The sequence below is a fragment of the Oryzias latipes genome, chromosome 24, assembly GCF_053564925.1.
Source record: "Oryzias latipes strain Hd-rR chromosome 24, Olatipes_Hd-rR_3.1".
NCBI lineage: Eukaryota > Metazoa > Chordata > Actinopteri > Beloniformes > Adrianichthyidae > Oryzias > Oryzias latipes.
In genome coordinates this window covers 2,672,637-2,694,221 of record NC_136260.1, presented here as the reverse complement: position 1 = coordinate 2,694,221, position 21,585 = coordinate 2,672,637, and the positions used below count along the sequence as shown (strand labels likewise).

General features: G+C 42.5%; 2 protein-coding genes and 4 non-coding genes across 10 annotated transcripts; 1 reads left to right on the top strand and 5 right to left on the bottom strand.

Annotated features, from left to right (window-relative positions):
- Positions 1–9: 9 nt before the first annotated feature.
- Positions 10–4,908, bottom strand: rps7 (ribosomal protein S7). Its single transcript, XM_004083943.5, has 7 exons — positions 4,768–4,908; positions 4,173–4,258; positions 3,971–4,042; positions 3,466–3,609; positions 1,882–1,946; positions 609–759; positions 10–119 (listed from the first exon to the last, which is right to left on the bottom strand). The coding sequence occupies exons 2-7, from the start codon at positions 4,245–4,247 to the stop codon at positions 42–44; spliced, it is 585 nt and encodes a 194-aa protein (XP_004083991.3). The 5' UTR covers positions 4,248–4,258; positions 4,768–4,908; the 3' UTR covers positions 10–41.
- On the bottom strand, positions 325–540 carry LOC111947131 (small nucleolar RNA SNORA73 family). The gene has a single exon (XR_002872946.1). It is a non-coding gene; the product is annotated as a small nucleolar RNA SNORA73 family (small nucleolar RNA).
- Positions 1,082–1,297, bottom strand: LOC111947123 (small nucleolar RNA SNORA73 family). The gene has a single exon (XR_002872938.1). It is a non-coding gene; the product is annotated as a small nucleolar RNA SNORA73 family (small nucleolar RNA).
- On the bottom strand, positions 2,619–2,834 carry LOC111947130 (small nucleolar RNA SNORA73 family). The gene has a single exon (XR_002872945.1). It is a non-coding gene; the product is annotated as a small nucleolar RNA SNORA73 family (small nucleolar RNA).
- LOC111947129 (small nucleolar RNA SNORA73 family) lies at positions 3,703–3,918 on the bottom strand. The gene has a single exon (XR_002872944.1). It is a non-coding gene; the product is annotated as a small nucleolar RNA SNORA73 family (small nucleolar RNA).
- Positions 4,909–4,926: 18 nt separating the features above from the next.
- Positions 4,927–13,592, top strand: rnaseh1 (ribonuclease H1). Of its 5 annotated transcripts, none has more exons than XM_020714390.3 (9): positions 4,927–5,066; positions 9,572–9,673; positions 9,839–9,963; positions 10,188–10,355; positions 10,468–10,567; positions 10,643–10,697; positions 10,857–10,941; positions 11,024–11,148; positions 13,411–13,592. In XM_020714390.3, exons 2-9 carry the CDS (start codon positions 9,609–9,611, stop codon positions 13,516–13,518), a joined length of 831 nt encoding a protein of 276 aa, XP_020570049.1. In that variant the 5' UTR covers positions 4,927–5,066; positions 9,572–9,608; the 3' UTR covers positions 13,519–13,592. The 5 variants fall into 5 exon arrangements, with proteins under 5 accessions (XP_020570049.1, XP_020570047.1, XP_078798483.1 ...); XM_020714388.3 differs by lacking the exon at positions 4,927–5,066 and adding an exon at positions 5,182–5,268; XM_078942357.1 differs by lacking the exon at positions 4,927–5,066 and adding an exon at positions 5,196–5,224.
- The last annotated feature ends 7,993 nt before the right edge of the window (positions 13,593–21,585 follow it).

Sequence of the window (21,585 nt, the reverse complement as noted above, 5' to 3'; positions counted from 1 at the left end):
ACAACAGCAGACAGTAAACAAATTTATTTTGTCATCTGCATTTACAGCTGGAACTCTGGGAATTCAAACACGACGTCTTTGCCTGTGAGCTTCTTGTAGACACCAGAGAAGGTCTCCACCTGAAAAAGATTCAAACGTCACATTCTCCTGTCTCCTCAGAGGTTCAATTACAACATCATTTGTTCTCATGCGTCTGTTCTGTTGTGGGAAAATCTGTCACAAGTACAAAGAACTGAAAAGAACATTAATCACAAAGATGAATCAGCCTCAAATAGGCTGATGACTGCATCATTCCTGAAAAAACAAACTGTTCTTTGCATCGATGTCTGTGCACTGCATGGTTTAGCTCCCCAGTAACGGCCCAAAGGACTCTGGGAAGGTGTAGGAATATGCAGGACGCCCGCCCTCACCAGCCGAGGCCGGGGGCGGAGCTTACTGTCCGACGCTGTGGAACGGGAATGTACGTCTCAGCTCAGAGCTACGCTCCCATACGCCACCCGGACAGAACCAGGAGCATAACTCTCTGGACGTCCGCGTCGTTACACGAGGTATCAAACCGTATCCGTCCATCCCTGCAGCCAGGACCACGGCCACAGGCTACTGCTTACTTTGTGTTCTACGTTGTTCTGCTGCGCCTTGTCCAGATGGACCTTGATGAGCCGGCTGCTGTCCTGCTTCACCCGGATTCTCTTTCCCACAATCTCACTTGGGAACACCAGATCCTCCAGGATGGCGTCGTGGACTGCGGTGAGCGTACGGCTGAGGAAGGAGCCAAACACCCGTTAAAACCTGAACACCCACACCGGGCTCCCCCTTACCGTACTGACAAACCCATCAGGACGTTAACCCAAACACGGATCAATAGTTTGATTTGATTTCTAAAATAAAACACAAAACTAGGTTGACTGACAAAGTAAGAATGATCTAAAGCATTCTCTGAAGTCTAACAAGCTGCTGCTGAACCACATGGGACTACCCCCCCCCCCCCCGATCCTGTATCAACATTTATAAAATTACTTTTAAAGACTTGAATTTTGATCATAACGTTTTTGTTGGAACAGAAAATATTAGGTTTTGAAAAATCTGTGCACTGCATGGTTTAGCTCCCCAGTAACGGCCCAAAGGACTCTGGGAAGGTGTAGGAATATGCAGGACGCCCGCCCTCACCAGCTGAGGCCGGGGGCGGAGCTTTCTGTCCGACGCTGTGGAACGGGAATGTACGTCTCAGCTCAGAGCTACGCTCCCATACGCCACCCGGACAGAACCAGGAGCATAACTCTCTGGACGTCCGCGTCGGGTTTAGACCAATCATTTATCCTCTACCACCACCGTTTAGCCCCGAGTCAGCACTTTCAACAAATGCATGATGGGAAGGATCACACACGGCTCACAACACTGAGAAAGCCTTTAGGTTTGTATCCGCCCCAACTACTCTGCTTTTATATCTAGTCTCCACCTCGGTCACCGTTAATGAAGCAGCTTCAGAGGTCTGCAAACACAGGCTTTATAGTTCTGTTACCCTGCACTGTGGCATCCTGGCTACAAAAATGTAAGTTAGAGACATTTTTAAAGGCATAATTTTTTTAGTGCTTATTTAATGCAGATGTTTAAATTTCGGACTGAGGTGCTTCTATAAGTAAGTAAACAGTTTTAAGTTGTCTAATTTAAAAAGACACTCAACCTTATTGTCAAGAGAAGAAAAACAAAAATGTCTTTTCTCCTTTTTACATTGGTTTTATTTATGACAAAAACAATTGTTAAATTATATGTAGCATAAATGGAAAAACAGATTCATAATGACTCTGCAGCTCTGACTGGGTTTAGATCAGTGAGAATCAACTCTAAAGGTGGTTTCAGTGCTGAATGTTGTAGACATCATACCTCCTGGGACGCTTCTGCTTATTCTTTGTGCGGCTTTTCCTGGTGGGTTTGGGCAGAATCCTCCGCTGAAATTCAACAAAGTCAGGATATTTGTTTCATTAAAGTGTCTATATCGTACAAAATCAACTTGAGCTCTTGAGTGTTTTCTGATGCTCATTCCTCACAAAACAACCTAAACCGGTATTCTGATCCATTCACACATTTCTGTGTATTCCGTTAAAAATCCTGCCCTGAGCACCAGCCCCTCCCAACCCACGGAAATGAGCAGGTCCTCAAGTTGTGACATAGATAAGTGAGGAACAGCCCCTTCCAAGAAGTGTCTGCGCTGCAAGCCCCGCCCCCAGGCTAACACACACTTTCTCTGTGGAGCTAGCGGTGATCAGCTAAATGCTTTCATAGCACAATATGCACCTCAGTCTTCGTAAAAGTTTAGATGTTTGTTTTCAAGAGAAAAAGGAAGACACGCTGCAGAGGCAGGCTCCAGGATGAGGTCATGAAATGGGCAGCGCCCATAAGGATAGAAAGGCGGAGCCACAGAGATCGAGTCGTCTTACTTCCAGATTGGAAAATGAGTTGCAAAAATAACCCATTTCAATTCAAATGTGTTCTTTAATGTGCAAAAAGTAATCTATTCTTATTTCTATGCATAGTTTTCTCTGAAAGGCTTGGGGAAAGCAGGATATATACCCTTTCAACCTGCAAGAAAATGGTCAGTTTACAAAACGTTTAGCATCGATGTCTGTGCACTGCATGGTTTAGCTCCCCAGTAACGGCCCAAAGGACTCTGGGAAGGTGTAGGAATATGCAGGACGCCCGCCCTCACCAGCCGAGGCCGGGGGCGGAGCTTTCTGTCCGACGCTGTGGAACGGGAATGTACGTCTCAGCTCAGAGCTACGCTCCCATACGCCACCCGGACAGAACCAGGAGCATAACTCTCTGGACGTCCGCGTCGTTACACGAGGTATCAAACCGTACCCGTCCATCCATCGCCCTCTAGAGGACAGAACATCCCTGCAATCAGGACTACAGCCACCGGCTTCTGCAGAGGACTAACATGACCTCATGCTTTTAGATATGTTTTACAACCTGCCGTCAGAAATCAAAATAACTTCAGATCTTCAGAGGTGACTTTTAGACAAGCATTGTTTGAGCCTCACTTTAATTGTGACCAGTCCTAAGCTGCCATTTCCTTTCAGGTCAGTCCCTTTCTGTTTCTTAAAGAGCCACTCCACTGAGAGGCAGCAACGTAGGTCAGCAGGCTACAAGCTCCCTGCTCTGCTCTATTCTGATGCATCAATTCGTCTGAGCTGCAATCTGGATATACACTAGGAGATTGCACCGCTAATGCTTGATTGAGTGTGTGAGGGCTGTAAGCTAGCAAGGAGAGTAAACAGATGGATGACAGGAAGTGAGGCAGGCGAAATTCTACTGAGCTGCTGCTCTGCAGAAACTAGGTCCTGGAAAGCGACAGGTTTAATTTGAACTAAAAATAGCATAATCATAATTAGAAGACCACGGGGAACACTTTGATCAAAGATGACTGGAGAAGGACTTACATCACCTGGTGTGTGCACCTGGGCGTACCTGTGCAATGAAGACAACGTGTTTCCCACTGAACTTCTTCTCCAGCTCCCTAACCAGGCGCACCTGAATCTTCTGGAAGGACTTCAGCTGAGGAACGGGAACGAAAATGATGATGGCTTTCCTGCTGCTGCCAACCTCAATTTCCTGAAAGAAAGCAAAAAGAAGCGATGAACCCTCAACCAACTGAGGCGATAATACCCCCTTTAAGCCTGATAATACACAAAAACAATGTGTTTTCAATGTGCACTGCATGGTTTAGCTCCCCAGTAACGGCCCAAAGGACTCTGGGAAGATGTAGGAATATGCAGGACGCCCGCCCTCACCAGCCGAGGCCGGGGGCAGAGCTTTCTGTACGACGCTGTGGAACGGGAATGTACGTCTCAGCTCAAAGCTACGCTCCCATACGCCACCCGGACAGAACCAGGAGCATAACTCTCTGGACGTCCGCGTCGGGTTTAGACCAATCATCCACCAGTTTACTGTCTGCATGGATGACTAAACCCACCTTTGCAGCTGTGATGTTCAGCTCTCTCAGCTGAGCTTTCAGGTCAGAGTTCATCTCCAGCTCGAGCAGAGCCTGAAACAGAGGAGCGTCTGTTAAAGTCAGGTTGATTCATGAACAGACACCGTTAACTCTGCAGGTCTGTCAGATTTCATGCTCAGTCCTGAACCTCATGAAACATCAGCCTTCAGATACTCTGGCTTACCTGGGAGATCCCGGACTCGAACTCGTCCGGCTTCTCGCCATTAGGCTTCACTATTTTAGCGCTGGTACTAAACATGGCCTCAGTGTCTGCAGGGAAACATGAAACATGTTAATGTTCGCTCTGCTCCGTCCGTCAAGGCCCGCGGCTGCGGCGTGGAGGTCGCTGGCTGCTAAACCGGGAACAGCAGAGGCACGCAGCCCGGACCACAGCTGGACCTTCAGCCCCGCGGACTGAAAACCACCGTGGGGATGAAAGCCGAGAAAAGTTGGTCTGTAGAACACGTCCAACTTGACCCGCTTTCTTAAAGTTTAATAAAACAAGGCAGGAATAGTTTTTCAAAAATAATCAGAACATCTCCTGAGCTGAGCTCCACATTTTCACTCTGGAGGCTGAGTGGCTAATGAGCAAGGCCTGCTAACCCGCTGCTTTAGTACGGATCAAATAAAGCTCTTAGAAAACCATCCGTCACCACAAAGAACACAATCTAAGGTATCAACACAATGTTGTTCCTTTGGTGAAGTTATATCCCAATTCAACACTGAAAAGACATGTTTTCGCCAGAAAACGCTGTTCCTTGAAAGATAGCACGACTAACCTCCAACAACGACGGCCAAGGAAGAGACCGGAACATCGCGAGAGCTGAATACAACCAATCAGGCGAGTATGCCAAACATCGCGTGGCTTCCTGTGTACAGTTTATAATCCAAGAGGTATCGCGATAATTCAGCAGAAAACTTTTTTTTTCATTAGAACTTCTAAATTATTACACCAAAATCGCTAACAAATACAAATGATGATTGAGATGACTTTAGCATGCAAAAAAAAAAAAAAAAAAGGATTGTCGGCGATACCAGGGACTGAAAGAGGGGGCGGGGAAAGGCGCATGAGATGAAGGTGATCGCAGAGCATTTTTCAAAAGCGTTATTCAAAACGCGTATAAGACAAATATAATAGATCAACGAGCAATACACTGAAAAAAATATTTTTATTTAAAAAGCCAAGGAGTTTACAACAGTTGAAGACAACGATAAAGGCAATATGTTATTTTTAAGGTGATAAAGATGACGGAGGTGATTTGAGCAAATGAATAAGAGATGTAGGTTTCTATCACTTAATTTGCTTTTGTATATCTTTTGCTATAAAATCAGCAGGTTTCTAGAATTGTGAAGATAGTTTATTATGATAATCAATAAAGCCAAACAAAATGTTCTTCCAGCTCAGGAAGAAATAGGAATAGATTTAAGTACTGATGGGAGTCAACAATTTGTTCCATACTAGTTTAGTTTGAGTACAGATCCAAAATTTGTGTATTAGTGTTTCATATTGTTCATGAAATGTCCAGTTTTTACAGCTTTTTTTAACCTTTGCATGAACTGATTCGTTGGATCAAATTTATGCAAGTTTTTAATGAAACCTCTTTGACCTTGTTCAAATAAATGATTGGCAGAAAGTTTTCCCACCAGAGCTGATCATGAAGGGAAGCCCAAAACGTTACTGCTGGAGAATGTTAACATAGATGAGAAAATTATCAGGATAATATCTTTATTGTCCTATAAATACATTAATTAACAATAGAATAAAATAATTTATATGCAAAATGATACATAGATATCCCCTGGTAAGAGATTATATTTGTATATTTTTCCTTAAAGAATGCATAAAGTGCTTTTACTGTCAGGCAGCATTGAACACCTCAATTGTCCTGCACTATCCGTGGTTTGAAGTGAGGTGTGGACGTAATTTATGGGAATTTTTGGAGAAAATGTTTCTTATCTACAATTAGAATACTGCTTGTCTTCCGTGACCCTTTCTTTCATTCCAATGAAACATAGCTATTTAGGAAATCTAATGATAATATTAGCAAAATATTACATAAACAAAAGAAAATGGCTGAGTAAAGTCCAATTACAAAAACATTTTAAGGAACAAGATTTTAAAATATATTTGGCCTCCTTAGAAAAATTGAAAATATATAATCACTTTTTACCCAAGCAATCAGACTACTCAAAGCTTCAATCCTAAATTGTCATGTTATTTCAATTTTAATTCTCTTTTTTTTATTTGTCATTTTTATGTTGGGTTGACTGCATAGTAAGCAGGTATTGTTTAACTGTTTTTTATTGTGGATTTTTTTTTACTTGATGATAACCGTTACTACAATTTGTGTACTGTATTGCATTTTGATTCATGTCAAAAACACAAAAACAAAACAAAAAAACAATACTGGCGTGGACTTTGATCTACTAACATAATTTTTTCTCCTCATCGCTACTATATTTGGAATAATGCAGATTTTTGATACAAAAACAAGAGTATTTTTCTTGAAAATTGGTTTGAAAAGAACATTTCTCTTGTGACACAGCTGATGAATCCACAAGGTAACCTGATGTCATACGTTGAGTTTCTGTCCACCTACAGTCTGCATGTCTCACCTGCAGAGTTTGCATTGGTTACTGGAGCATCCCAGGTGGTGTGAGACTTCTGTGGAGCAGTTCTGCTTCAAATACTCCATGTTCTCCTCCCAAATTAACAGAATTGTGGTGTGGAAAGAGATGTTTTTCAGCTGGCAGGAATAATCAAAGTATCCGTTCTCTGTTTCTAAATGAGTTTGCCACAAAACTGTATGTTATCTCATTCTGGAATAGGTTTGGCTGAAGAATTCAGTGGGAAAAGGTTTGGTCCCTGCCCCAAAAGTATTTCATCACCAATAAAATCAGATACTTTTCTTTCAAAATTCTTCATACATTTTATCCAGTGAAACACTTCTTTACTAAGTTTAAAAAAGATCTGGACATAAACTGTTCATTCTGTCATTCCTCACCAGAAACTGCCTCATCTTTTTTGGTTTTGCTCCTTCACTAGACGTTTTTGGAAATATTTGATGCATTTTATAAGAACTCATCTATGTGAGGATTATAGATTATTTATGAGCATATTATTTTGGGATATTTTACACAAGGAAGACTTAATGCAGAAAAAATATATGTAGTTAATTTACTTACAATTATGGGTAAATACTTTATACACAAATGTAAATATGCCAACAAAAAAAACACAGTATTTTCAGAAAGAAATGGTTCTGTATGTAAACAGTATAAAATCCTCCACTAACAAAAAGCTGTCAGAACAGTTCAAACATGCTCTCTTTTGATACTTTAACACAGTGGTTCCCAAACTTGGGGTATTGCAGGGGGGCGCGGGCGCGTCGAGTTTTTTTTTCATACTTTATTGACAAACAACATAATACAAAAAACAATGTGAATGTCTCAGGGGGAATTGAAATGTGTACACATTGCAGAAAATTTTAAGAAATAAAACAAAAATTATAAAAATACATACATATACAACATAAGACAAAAAGAATCATTAATTCAAAAATCTTTGGGGTTTAATAAATTTTTACTTTTTCAAAAATCAAATTAGTTGGAATTGCTTTTTGGTTTTGCAGATGTTTGACAGTGGTACATTACTGATTGATTTCACTCAAAAACTGCTGGAATTAAGGTTTGGAGTTTGACCATTTGGCTTTATGGATATGGAATTTTGCCAATAATAAAAACAATTGTGTGATGAAGATAAAATCTTTGTCTACTTTGACATTAAGGTAACCCAGAATAATGTCTTTATCTAAAAATGTAACAGTTTGTGTAGTTATATTTCCAATATAGTTTCCCACTTCAATCCAATACTTATTTGTATGTCTGCAGTCCACAAACAGATGATCAATAGTTTCCTGCTGAGTTCCACAGAATGAACAAAACAGGTCCATATCCACAACAAATCTACTCAAAGTTCTTTTGGTAGGATATATACAATGCAATATTTTGAAGGACACTTCTTTTATTTTGTTATTTAGACAGTATTTATTGCTAATAGTCCAAGCATAACTCCATTTTATGTCCACAAATTTGGACTCCCAATAAAACCTCCCAGCAGGTAAGGTTGTGGTCTGTAAAAGATTTCTTATTTGTTTATTGGAAACTGAATTAACACAAATATCCACATTGTCAAAAATATTGTCTGGGTTCCTAATAGACTTGTGTTATAAATCCCTTCAAACAGTTGAAGTAGACTGGTTGGAACAGCATCTAACACTATGGCATATTCTCTGGGTGGAACAGGAATACCGAATTTTAAAGAAATTCTTCATACGTCAGAAGATGTCCATGAGAATTGAAAAGTTGTCTGATTAAAACAATATCAATATCATACCATCTAGGAAGAAAAAGTGATTTATTCTTGTATTGTACATTACTGTTATTCCAAATAAAACAAGTTGTTGGAGAAAAATTATGTTTATAAAGGAGTTTCCAGGCCAGCAGGGCTTCTTTGTAAAAGTTTAAAAGTTTTTTGGGTAATTTTTCAATTTTATAATTACATTTTAGCAAGAATTTAATGCCTCCCATTGTGTCAAATATATATTTGGGAAATGCATTCCAGATATTGTCTTCACCTTTCAATAAATTACTTTATTTTAAAAGAGTTGTTTAAAGTTTCTAAGGTTAATACATCCATGCCCCCATGTTTTCTGGTGTTACACAAAACATTTTTCCTTAAGTAATGACATTTTTTCCTCCAAATAAAATCAAATAATGTTTTGTTTAATAGGTTACAGATGTGTTTTGGCATTTCTAAAGACAGAGACACATAGACAGATGTAGAGATTCCTTCAGCTTTAGATAACAGAATTCTACCGTTCAGAGAAAGATTTCTCATTAACCACATGTTATAAGGCGCGGTGGAGTTTAGAAACAAAGGATTTGTATGTTTGTGTCAGTGTGGGGGGCTCGAAAATATTCTAATCTTCAGAAAGGGGGGCCCTGCAGAAAAAGTTTGGGAACCACTGTTTTAACAGATTCCTTTGCCTTTATTATTGTTGTTTTATTTTTGCTTAACCTGTTTTACATTGTCATTATTATGTTTTTTTTTTTTTTTTTTTTTGTTCATTTTCTTGGCGAACGTGAAAATTGTATTTTGCACACAGTGTGGAGTTTTGTTTTTGGTATTTCGTATGTGCAATATTTGTTAATTATTTTTTATATATTTCTTTTTAAAACGACACTGCTCTCGCGATACCTTTGTTGCGGCGAGACCGTGACGTCGGAGCGAAAACATAACCAGCATGCACCGCGCACAGGTGATCTGTTCAGCGCCGGGTCTGCGCTGCTTTTGCACTGTAATGTTGTCAGTTGCGTTATAAGATAAAAAAATAGTCATCTCAGGAATAATTTTTACAACGATGACTTAAAACAGAATCGTATCGCCATAAAGGGGTCTTTTACTGTGAAAATGAAACATTAGACGCGTTGAAGGCTCTGATCGTTTGACGATGTTAACCCCGTCCGGGTGTCGGTGCTTGTCTGCCGGCTTGTGATGTTCCGGGTGTCCCGGCTCCTCAGGGCGCTTCAGAGGACAGTTTGCAGCGTTAACGACGACATGCCGAAGGGGAAGTTTTTCTACGCGGTCAGGAAAGGCTTCAAGCCGGGAGTCTACAGCTCATGGTGAGGCTAACGCTGCTCGTCAAGCACTCCACTTTGTTGTTGTTCAGTTTTTCTATTCAGACTCTGACTTGAAAACAAGAATACAGTCTGGTTTGGTGGAGGTGCACTGCTGTTTGGCAGCAGGCTACTCTTAATGAGCAATGCTCCCGTTAATCCTGAACTCAGGGATGAATGCAGGAGCCAAGTGGAGAAATTCCCTGCAGCCTCCTTCAAGAAGTTCGCCTCGGAGCGGGACGCGTGGGCCTTCGTGCGGGGCGTGGAGCTGTCTGCGCCTCCACGCCAGAGCGCAGGTCAGACCGATGAGTCCTATAGCATCTTTGTTTAAATGTCTGAAAGAACGTTGTGAAAAACCTGCATGTGGAAATGCTCGGAAGTCCCTTTAAATCCTGATGCGTGGCAGTTGAGTTCAGGTGAACCCCTCACACCTGTGGAGCCGTCCTGTGGGCTTCAGGTGAGCAGCTGACTGCATGCAGTCACCCCATAAACGTGACCCAAAGTGGCGTTTTGTCCACAGAGGCGGAGGTTCCTCTGCTTCCTAAACGGGGCCCGGAGCCTCTGCACTACATCCCTCTTGGCAAGAGGAGCCGCTCCAGTGAGGAGGAGGAGGAGCTGCATGCCAAACGGCCGAGAGAGTCGGGAGCACCTTCATCTGAAGGAACCTCCGACGGCTTCACCTACATGGGTAAGCAGCTGCCTGCATCGCCGCTTGCAGCCTCGCCGCTTGCAGCCTCGCCGCTTGCAGCCTCGCCGCTTGCAGCATCGCGGCGTCTCTCAGCTGTTGGTCTCTGCTGCAGGTGATGCCGTGGTCGTTTATACTGACGGCTGCTGCTCATGTAACGGGAAGGCTGGGGCCCGCGCCGGCATTGGAGTGTACTGGGGCCACAACCACCCGCTGTGAGGAAACTCAACCATCCAGAATGCACGCCAATGTCGTAAGCAATCCGTCATGTCTTTCTGCCTTTTGGACAGAAATGTGGCAGAGCGGCTAGAGGGACGGCAGACCAACCAACGTGCAGAGATCCAGGTCAGCAGGTCTCTGTTCAGTCAGACTGCAGAGTCAGCTTCATGGAATATTTGTTATTCTGTTATGCATGTGTAGGAATCATCATTTCATATTTATCAAATGTTACCTGATGTTTAATTGAAGGAATGACGGCTGTTTTGCTTTGATCTCACTGAACAGGCGGCCTGCAAAGCTCTGCAACAAGCCAAAGAGCACGGCATCCAAAAGCTGGTTCTCTACACTGACAGCAAATTCACCATCAATGGTGAGTCACAGCCCTTGGTTTTCAGACGGGGGTGGTCCAGAAACCCCTCCGCTGGGCTGACGGTGGGTGGTGTTTCATGCAGGTGTGACTAGCTGGGTGAAGAACTGGAAACTGAACGGCTGGAGGCTGAAATCTGGCGGGCTGGTCACAAACAAAGAAGACTTTGTGAAGCTGGATGAGTTAAACTCCGAGCTGGAAGTGGTGTGGGTAAGTTTATCTGCTCTGCATGCTTGACCCTCACTGAGCACAGAACAGCTTCTGGACTCACCAAAAATGGTTTAATGCTTTATTCAAAACAGTTGTATGAGAGGATTTGTAGGTTTTGTTTAAGATGAGAAGTCATCTGTGTTTTCACAAGAATCTAAGGTTTAGACCAGACGTGTCCAAAGTTTGCCCCGCGTCCAAATTCCCACCAACTCCAATCAGAAAATCCAGAATATTTTCTATAAACTGTGTAAAAACTGATTTTTTTAAATGTGATTGTGGCAACACTGACACGTGAGTCTTCTGTTTGTGTTATTTTCCTGTTCACACAATTTACATTTAGAACTTTCCAGAGAGCATTTGAGAGTTATTTCTGATAAAGTGCGTGTGGTGCAAAGAAGTTTCAATGAATTGTTTAAAGGTATAATAAGGTTGAAAGAATGCAGGCTGAACGGTCGGCCCCCCCTCACGCATTGTCACCTCAGGACATCTGACCCTCTGCAAAAAAATGGTGCTGCTGTGCTCCACTGTCATACTGTCACCAGGGGGCGCTAGAGTTAACTACCAATCAGGGGACAACATCCATCTTTGTGATAGTTTATGGCAGAGCTTCAGCTCCAGTGTTGACAGTCTTTAGACTACTGTAGCTCCTATAAACAGCTACCTAACAAGACTGTCTCTAAACTTTATAAAACATAAAGATAATAGTACCTTGGCTGTCAAATTAAAATGGGAAAAGGAGCTAAATATTGCCCAATATTGGCTTTTACCACGTGAGACACAACTAACATAAACTAGACCTAGGAGATGGAGAGAATGGAAGATTATTCTCAGGTTCTATAAAACAACACAAATTGGAATATTGTGTGGACAGACAAATGCCAATCAGTCTCACATGTTTGGATCCTGTACAGAATTACACATATTATCATTATGAGTGATGTCATCCCTAAAGACCACTACTACCTGGAAAGGTGATTCAAAAAGAGAATCCTTACCTTTTTTAAATATTAATAATTGCCTTTAAATTATATTAAGTAAAAATGATTTTAGCACTACAAGTGAAAGGAATTGAGTTTAAAACCTTTGAAAACATGGAATGTTTAACTAAGCGAGGCGCAAACAGCCCCCACAAAATGTTTGTACCTACTACTGTGCAGTGCCCCCCCTCCTTTACTCTTGTTCTGTCCTATGTTTTTAGCATTTTGATCTATTTGTTAGACATTTATCTTGGAACTTTGTACTGTGTACACGTTCAATCAACATGTTACAGACATGTGTAAAAAAACAAAACATGTGTTGGCTCAGAAAAGTATGAAACATCCAAGAGAAATGTTCTCAAGTCTGTCTGTCCAACACCTGTGCCAGCATAAAACCCCCCCTAACCCCCGCCTCAGAGCTTAGTCATGTGACCGGTGGAGGTCAGACCGTCACCTGGAGTTGACCAAATGAAGTAAGTGGTTTATTAAAACCACAGGGGCTGGTTACTGTTGACCTTCAGGAAAAAAAAATAATAATCAGAAGAAACTATGACTTTTCTGTTGGATTCAGAATCTGAACAGTTTCTGTTGACTGCAGGCTTTTCAGGGCCTACTTTTAACTAGTGGAAGCTGGCTGGCTAACTCTGGTGGCTAAATGAGCATTACTTCCCAGGTTTATGTGGTCGTTACCTGAGGAAAGTGTTAGGGAGGTTAGGGTGTGGGGGGTTGTTGCTGGGCTTTAGGTTTTTGTGTGAGGAAGGGATAGCAGTGAAAAGATTTTTGGCAGAGTTGTCTTCATGCTCTTGGCCAGTTTTATTTATGTATTTATTCATACATTTTTACATACATATATACATACGACACTGACGTAAATGTTGTTAGGGTTTGTATATAGTCAAATATCAAACGACATTAATTCATAGACTTAGAGGTGCAACAGAAATGGTGAGTAAATTCGAGTCGTTCGGTTCTGATCCAGATTCCAGCTCAGACCAGGAAAACAGATTCGTTCATGGATCTATTTGTCTGATTGGATGATCAGAATGGAGCAGAGCAGGAAGCTGGTGACGTACGTTGCTACCAGCTTTTTCAAAGGGCATGTTGTTTTTATCTTCTTCTGATTCACCACAATTTGAATAAAGAAAGCCTTAGAATCAGAGTTTTATACGTAGAGATCTCCTGTGCGTAGATGCATTCTCTGTCATCCACCTGTCATCTGAAGGTAGTTCAAACTCAGACTCGTAGTCCTGGGACATGTGTGAAGATAACCTCTCCTCTTCCTCAGCTGCACATACCTGGACACTCTGGCTACACAGGCAACGAGCAGGCCGACCGGCTGTCCCGGGAGGGGGCGGGAAAGCCCCTCCAGCATTCTGACGGGGACCCTGGTTAAAGCTGCTCTTCAGTTCCTCTGTTTGTGTTGAGCAGTGATTTTTACACTTTCCTCCGAATAAAGTTTCTCAGTTATTGGGTGTGGAAGTCATTCTTAACTGCAAGTCAAAGATACAGGGAGAAATGCTGAAACATCTCTCATCATAGTTAGAATTAAAGGTCATGGAGCTGAAAATAGCAACAAAATTCACACATTTATGCATTCTTTATTATCTCTTCAGGGTTTTTTTAGTACACAGAGTATTGATCTCCTGCAACTATTTCATCTGCACAATACTCTTGTTTTAACACAGTGGTTCTCAAACAAACAGACAAATCTCAGGGGGGCGAGGGTCACCTGGTGGGACAAGGCTGGGAACAGTAGCGGTTTTAGGCACGGGCCATACGGGCGATCGCCCGGGGCGGAAAAATGACGGAGGGGCGGCGCCAGCGGCTCAGCTCTTGTAAAATACTTTATGCATCACTATTGGTTTACTTATATCACAGAGTTTGTAACAGCCTGAAACCTGGCGGCGCCCCCGCCCCGCAGCTGCGCTCCCTCCTGTCTTTGAGAAGTAGACGCAAATGTGTGTGAGAAGGAGAAGGGAGGGGGCGCGGGGTGAAGAAGGAGAAGGGAGGGGGCGCGGGGTGAAGGGTGCAGGCTGAGGTGAGCACGGAGCGCAAAACGCATGCGCAAACCTGGCTGGATCTTCTTCCAGAGGGGCAACGGTCGCGGGCCGCGGCTCAGTGCTTGATGAAAAAGTAAAAATAAAAATTGCGCCGCCATGTAGCGAATTGGCGCCCCTGGGTGCAGCTGCACGCGCTCCTGCAGGAAATGTTTGACGAACGGGGGGGTATAAAATAGGTATAAAAAATCATGCTTTTTTTGGTTATTTTTGTGTGAAATGCCCAAATAAAAAATGGGAAAACAAAAAAAATTCTTCACTTAGATGACAGTTGGTTTAGTCGACAGACTTGATACCTATGTCAGGACATTTATGCTAAATGCAAAAACATCTGAAATATGGAGAAAAAAGGTCAAAGCTGGTGCCCAATTTAGAAAGAAAAGAGAAGAAGAGGAGAAAAGAGACAAAGAAAAGGGTATTATCGCATAGCTAGATGCACGTTTTCTAAATTCGAATGCTATCTGCCCTCCAACATCAACAACGTTGCAGAGGAAAAATCTCTTGTTTGGTCTATCATGATCAAAACTGAAGTAGGCCCAAATATTGTAAATAACGTCATTTTTAAGATATTTATTCTTAAATGTTTGCTCTGCCTTAACTTGTAACATTAGTTATGATTCGTGTGTCTGTCTGCTCTGCTGTATCACAAAGTTTTTGTTGTGTTTTATTGTTGTATATTAGTTCATAATGTTAAATAAGCTGTGATGGTAGCATGCTGCTGCTGCTGCTGCTGCTGCTGCTGCTGCTGCTGCTGCTGCTGCTGCTGCTGCTGCTGCTGCTGCTGTTGCTGCTGCTGTTGCTGCTGCTGCTGCTGCTGCTGCTGCTGCTGTTAGCTTTTCAAAAGTCCAGTTGATCAAGTCATACCTGAGATCACCAATGTCTCAGGAGCAACTCACTAACCTGCTGTTGTTAGTATCAATCATTCAGGGGGGGAGCAGATTTCATATGATGACGTTATTGACAAGCTTGCATCAGGAAGGCCACAAAGGTTAGGTTTTAGTTAGTGTTTTCTGTTCTTAGTGCTGCAGTTACATTTATTCTAGTGTATTATTAGTGTGATTTGTAGTTTATAATATTTATTTCAGATTATTTGTGTTTGATTAAATATTTTTGTATTTTCAGTTACAATAAATGGACAAAGTGACTCTATTGGGGGGGGGCAGAGGAGGGTCTCGCCCGGGGAGTAATTCAGGGTAGAACCGCCACTGGCTGGGAAGGTGGTGGAGGGACTGATGTTTGGACGTCACCCAAACCGTGCTGAGACCACATCTTAACCTAATCCTAACCGTGACATTTGAAGACCAAATTATTGTTAACGGCTGTTTTAACGTCTTAAAAGAACGGTGAAGCCACCCAGATGCTGACTCATTTCACACACGCCACGGGTATGGATGGGGTATCTACACCCGCCTTTCTCTGCAGCTGTGATCAGAACCTGAAACCGTTGGTGAAGGAAGGGAGGAGGGAGAGTACGTGTGTGGAGCGCATACACGCGTGTGGAGCGCATACACGCATGTGGAGCGCATACACGCGTGGTCAGTCGCCGTTTTTGGAGTTAAGGAAAAAAGTAATAAAGAAAGTTCCTCTTGAAAGAACTGAGACTTTATTTTTTTATATTTTTGGCTTAACCCGCTTTGGAGGCTCTGAGGGTTTGAACAGGGAAGTGAACCCCGAAGGAACATCAGCCTTCGGCCCTGAAGAAGATCTCCCCTGCATCTTCTGAGCACGGTCAGAGAACAAAGCAGGAAAGGTTCAGCGCATGTTTAATGGCTGAGGTGTCAAACTCAATGGCACAGGGGGCCAAAATCCAAGACATGCTCTAGGCTCTGCTGAGCAGGATGAACATTTATTGAACAGTCTAAAGCCAAACCTTTAAACCTTAAAAACTGAACTTTTTGATCTTACATGAATGAAAACAAAATATAAATATAGAATAAATAAATAACGTATAATATATCAAAATATATCCTGTCAAAGTTATTTAAAAATAAATATGCTGCAGAAAAAGACAAAGACTGGAAATAAAAATAAAATGTGTGCTTCTCAGTAATAACAAATTAAATCTGTTTTCTTTTCTCTTTTTTTAATTTTTCCTCAGCTGGACTCCTGGCATCGTTGTTTAACAAGTTCATGTTTGATGTGTGAAGTCCTGAATGTGTCCTTGTGAAACGCATCAGAGTGATTGGATTTTTAAAAAGCTCTATTTGTGAATATTCTTTTTAGGTCTTAAGACGTGGCAGACTAATAGACACTGTAGAAGTAAGTCATCACTGGGTTTCCCCATCACTGCAGCTGCAGCTTTCAGGCCGTTCCAAACACCAGGGGTGTGCACAGGATTTTAGAGGGGCAGGGCTCAAAGTATGAAAGGGCACCAAAAACGCATTTGCAATCGGAAACAAACCGAGACCACCTCCAAAGATGGGTCAGAGAGCGGTTCTTGGTCCCGGTCCAGGCTCCACTTGGGTGTATTCAGACTAAAAACTTATTCGGATTATCAGGGGAAAAGAACTCTGATTCACTTGGAGCTGACCAAATGTGTCCAGTCTGAATACAGCCTCAGATAGAAAGTCAGGGATGGCAAACGTCTTGCAGCTCAACCAGGACAAAATATAAGTTTTAACACCTAAACATGACACCTAAACTCCAGAATTTGAACCACCTCAGTGTGTGAGTGTACTTTTTGACACTGACCTACATTTAATGCCACATATTAAAAATGTCAGTAAGACAGGATTTTATCATATCAAAAATATTGCCAGAGTCTGCCCATTCATCCCTCTTGCCAGCCTAGAGATGCTTTTAGTTTTAGTAGTAAATTATTGTAATGCCCTGCTCTCTACGTTACCCAAAAAATCGTTCACAAGCCTACAACTATACAGAACTCAGCACCATGAGTTCTTACGAGGACCCGGGGGCTTTAACACATAACACCCATTTAAAAATCGGTTACTTGTGTTTTTCCGGATTGGTTTTAAAGTATCCCTTATTAAGTGTTTTTATCGTCTTGGCCTTCTTATCTCAGGGATTTGCCTCTTTTATTTTTTTATTTGTCCTGTCCAACAGCTGAGCAGGCAGATCAGAGCTGAAGGCCTCTTGTGTTGGATAGATTTTACTGTTACAATAGAGGTTTATGGATCTACAGACAGACTGAGTGTATATTTGTATAAACCCTGTTTGTGTTTGAGGCTAAGCTTTATTTATAATAATCACGTTTATATGTTTTCCTTGTTGGACGGTAAAAAAAGAAGAGAGAGAGAGAGAGAGGGATGTTAGTGATGGGGGGTAAGAGGTGAAGATCAGGGAAATGTGGGGGTGGCAGTCGATATCACTGTCATAACATAAGAGTATTATAAGTCAATTGTATGACTTAGTTCTCAGATACACACACTCAGCTACACACAGTAACACACAGTAACACACAGTCTGCACAGAGCTATTTACAGGTTTGAAGAATATTCAGACATTAGTGATGGAAGATTTATCTCACAAGACTTATGCACACAGTCAGCTACACACAAGATTTGCATAACCAATATTCTTGAAGAGGGCTGTAAAAACAATACCCATGCCCATATTTGGGCTACAGTGAATAAGCAGGTGGGTTGAAGGAATGTGTGCTTCTGAGAGTGAACCTTCATCACACTGAATGCTCCAGCAAAGGCAGGAGGCCCGGAACCCCCCACCCCAGAGCCAGGGGCAGACAGCGCAGCAACCCGGCCGATCCAAGCATCCAAGAGCCCCCCCGTCAGACAAGGACATGGGAACAACCACCTTCACATTCACCGGACCCCCACAACCAAGACGGAGGCGGAGGACTAGACGCGGCAAACCCACGGCAGAGAAGGAGGAACGGAGAGCGCGCAGAGGCCAGGGCAGGGACCTGCCCCACCCCAAGCCTCTCCAGGTTCAGACCCAACGCCCCGACCACACAGACCTACGCAGGTGCCCAGATGAGAGGCACGCCACCACCTGAGAGACTTGAGCCCCCGCCTGCTCCCACTTTAAGAGGCAGGGCAGGATCACCCATGGCCAGCCTGGACTGCACACCAGTACGGGTGTTTTCCTTTTTAGGTTTTTACATACATGGTGTGTGTGTAATTTGAACATTTTTCTTATTATTTTAGCCGCAGTGTATTGTAATCCTTTGTGGTGGTGCTTGGTCAGTGGTTGTTGCCATGGTTGCTGCCCTTGCTGGGGCAGTCAGGGTCCAGTTTTTCAGCCTCACAGCTGTGGAGTGGACCCCATTGCTGTCCTGGTCTGGGTGGGGACTGTGGCGATGCCCCTGAAGCCGAGCTGGTTCTTGGTATGGACAGATTTCCACAATACTGTTTCTTCACAGCAGAGCCAAGCCTTAAGTTTGTTTTCATGTTACTTTCATAAATATTTATTGTGTTTGGTGTCATGGGATGTATGTGTTGATGGAGTGGGGAGGGTAAAGGGTGGGTTGGGTTTTTATTTTAATTTTGGTGTCTATATTTTTAATTTAAAGTGCTTCGAGCTGCTCAAGGTATGAGAAGGGCTTATTATAAATAAACTTTGATTAATTGACTTGATTGAAAATATTAAAATAAATATTTAAAAAGAAAATATTAAAATTGATTTCTACAGAAACCAAAAATGTACTTATGTTTTCTGTGATCCAGCAGGAGGCGCTGTTGTCCAGAAATCTTACTAGATTTTTTAGCGGGGAGTGTTCTATAAACGTAATTACAAACATTTTGTTCTTCACTTTAATCAAACACCGTAAAAGCTGCACAAACTTGTGTCTGCATGTGTTGTTTTGTCAAATTGGGAGGATTTGTCTAAAAATCAGTGACCCACAGAATGTTAAATATCCTCTTTTTTAAAATTCAAAAAAAGATCTATTCTTTTAGGCACAGTGTATTAAGTGAAGATAGATAGATTTGTCTAAATGTATTGGGACGGTTAATTTATTGTGCCTCTTCTCAACATACTCACTACAACCATTTCTATCTGTCTTTCAAAACCAACCATAATCTGTTCTATGTTCCTCTCCTGGATACCAAACCTGCCCATCACCTCCTCATCACCTCTGTTTCCTGCACCAACATATCCACTGAAATCTGCACCAATGACAACTCTCTCTCTTCTAGGGATGCTCATCAAGGTGTATGGGTGGGACAGACCTGGGGGCTGGCTCACCGGGATCCTCTGGGGCTCTCCCTCCCCATCGCAGAGTGGGGAGGGCATTGGGGGGGGTATGATAGGGGGGGTACGATAGAGTAGTGGGGATGGGGGTGGAGCTATGGTTGCACGGTGATCTCTGGGTTGTTTGGGTCGGGTGCCGGGGCTGGCCTATGAAGACAGGGCTCTGGCTGGGTGGTGGGCGGCTCATGGGTCCTCTGGGCCCTGGCTTCGTCCTTGGCCCGCGTCTCGGTGTCCGGCGCCCGGTGGCCGGCACATGGTACGGCTAATCACGCCTGTCCTGTGGCCTGGGGTCCCAGATGCTGGGTTCAGCTATGCCTCCCAGCGCCGGAGGGGGCCCCTGTAGGGGTCCCCGCCCCCCGGTGTCGCTGGTCGGGCTGGGGAGGATCTGGTTCCCCTTATAAACACTTCCGCAGCGTGCATGTATCTCCACCCCCACGTGCACACTGCCACACTGCTCCCTGTCTGCTTCATCCCTCCTCCTAACCCACAGTGTATTGATGGACAGATGTTTTCAGAATTTCACCTTTGATGTAATATTTGTCGTCTCAGCAGATCTAGTATAATTGTTACAGCGTAAAATAATGACCTATTCAAATCAGTGCTTGTATCCCCCCCATTCTTTTTTGGGTTTGCAGCGGCAGGAGCCGAACCATGATGGTAAAAATGTGACTAAATGGACGAGTTTGTAGATTTGAAATGAGAACCAAAAATCTGAATCTGTGTGTAAAATTCTTCTGCTGTAAAGTTTGACAAATAAAATCACAATTGACAAATTCCCATTTGCATGTGTTCATGTAGAGTTACAAACCTCAAATTGGCGATTACAACTGCTCAAATCTGCTGCTGCAATTCACAGCGTGCTACAGCTGCGCTTGGACTTTTGACACATTCGTTGCGAGATATATGTGTCAAAACTGATCTGTCTGACTATGGAACAAGTAGGGAGCAGGGGTCAACCAATCAGAGTGCAGGACTCAGAAGATTTGGTAAAGTTATTCAGATCTTCACAGATTCTGACTTCTGGTCTCAATAATTCTTCTGATAAACATTCAAATGTGACAGCAAGTATCTCAATCATTTTGTATGAACACAGAGAGGGAATTACAGATGCAAAAGAAAAAAGTTTTATTTTTTTGTTTTTTTGCCTTTTAATGGAAAGTGTTCTCTTTGAACTATAAATGGAGACACAAGAGGGAGACAGCTGCCAAGGGACCGTCAATAAAGTGCAAACTCAGAGAAAACGCCATTCTGTAAAAATCAATAATCTCTCGTAACGAATAGATTTCTACATTCATATGAGCTGGTAATGAAGATTTGTCAGCATATTCAAGCAACAATAAATAGTTTTTGAGAAATTCAATCTTTATTTTATTTTATTTTATTCTATATATTTTGTTCAAATTTTGATAGAAATATGAATTTAATAAAGGTGCTCAATAGCTCTAAAGATGCTGAAGCTATTGTCACCAAACTTTCTATACTAACTAATCATGACCCAATTGTCCTACAACAAAGATTATGTCAGAAAGTTACTTTGTTAGCTTCAGTATCTTTAGAGCTGTTGAGCATTTTTGAACAAGTATGATCCATATTTAAATTAAAAAACATTCTTAAAAATAAACGAAGGGAGTTTCTGACATGAGTTCTCATATTAAATCTACAAGCTTGTGCATATATGACCTCAGACACACTCACAGTGACCAGCATCATCTCAACACTGCTAACACAAACAGCTGGTTATTATGAACCTGATGACAACATTAAAGGATAAAAAGGTTTAAGTATGAAGGCTACCAAAAAACAGTAATGTACTGCATAACCACATAACAGTTATTTATATTTTAAAGAAATGTATTCTTTTGTTTGTACACTGATTTATGCTTGTGTGTGTGTGTTTTTTTGGTTGTGTTTATAGGAAAAGCTTGTTTCAGCTGATAGCAACCTGGTGGAAGATTAATGGTTCTTGTTTGTTTTCTCGTCTCCATCCTGCAGCCGCTCGATGAGCCGGAAACATCTCTGACCTTGACCGCAGCCTGGCAGCAATTGTGGGGCTGTGTGACCTCGCCTGAGGCAGGTTGGCCTGCAAGAGAACACTTGTGAAGAGCAAAGGTCAGCTGGCAGCAGCTTCACCTCCTCGTGCAGACCACATCTTTTTCCTGACACAGAAGACGGGGCATTTAGGAAAGTTGTAGCAAGAAGGAAAGAAAAGTTTTTACTGCTGTATGGAGACCAGG

Excerpts from the sequence above, each read along its gene's own strand:
- rps7 (XM_004083943.5), bottom strand. The coding sequence starts at position 4,247 with ATGTTTAGTACCAGCGCTAAAATAGTGAAGCCTAATGGCGAGAAGCCG. Across the intron at positions 4,043-4,172 it reads TCGAGTCCGGGATCTCCCAG|GCTCTGCTCGAGCTGGAGAT; the intron begins GTAAGCCAGAGT and ends CCTCTGTTTCAG. Across the intron at positions 1,947-3,465 it reads ACGTTGTCTTCATTGCACAG|CGGAGGATTCTGCCCAAACC; the intron begins GTACGCCCAGGT and ends GTTGAATTTCAG.
- rnaseh1 (NM_001285830.1), top strand. The coding sequence starts at position 9,546 with ATGTTCCGGGTGTCCCGGCTCCTCAGGGCGCTTCAGAGGACAGTTTGC. Across the intron at positions 10,356-10,467 it reads CGACGGCTTCACCTACATGG|GTGATGCCGTGGTCGTTTAT; the intron begins GTAAGCAGCTGC and ends TCTCTGCTGCAG. Across the intron at positions 11,149-13,410 it reads CCGAGCTGGAAGTGGTGTGG|CTGCACATACCTGGACACTC; the intron begins GTAAGTTTATCT and ends CCTCTTCCTCAG.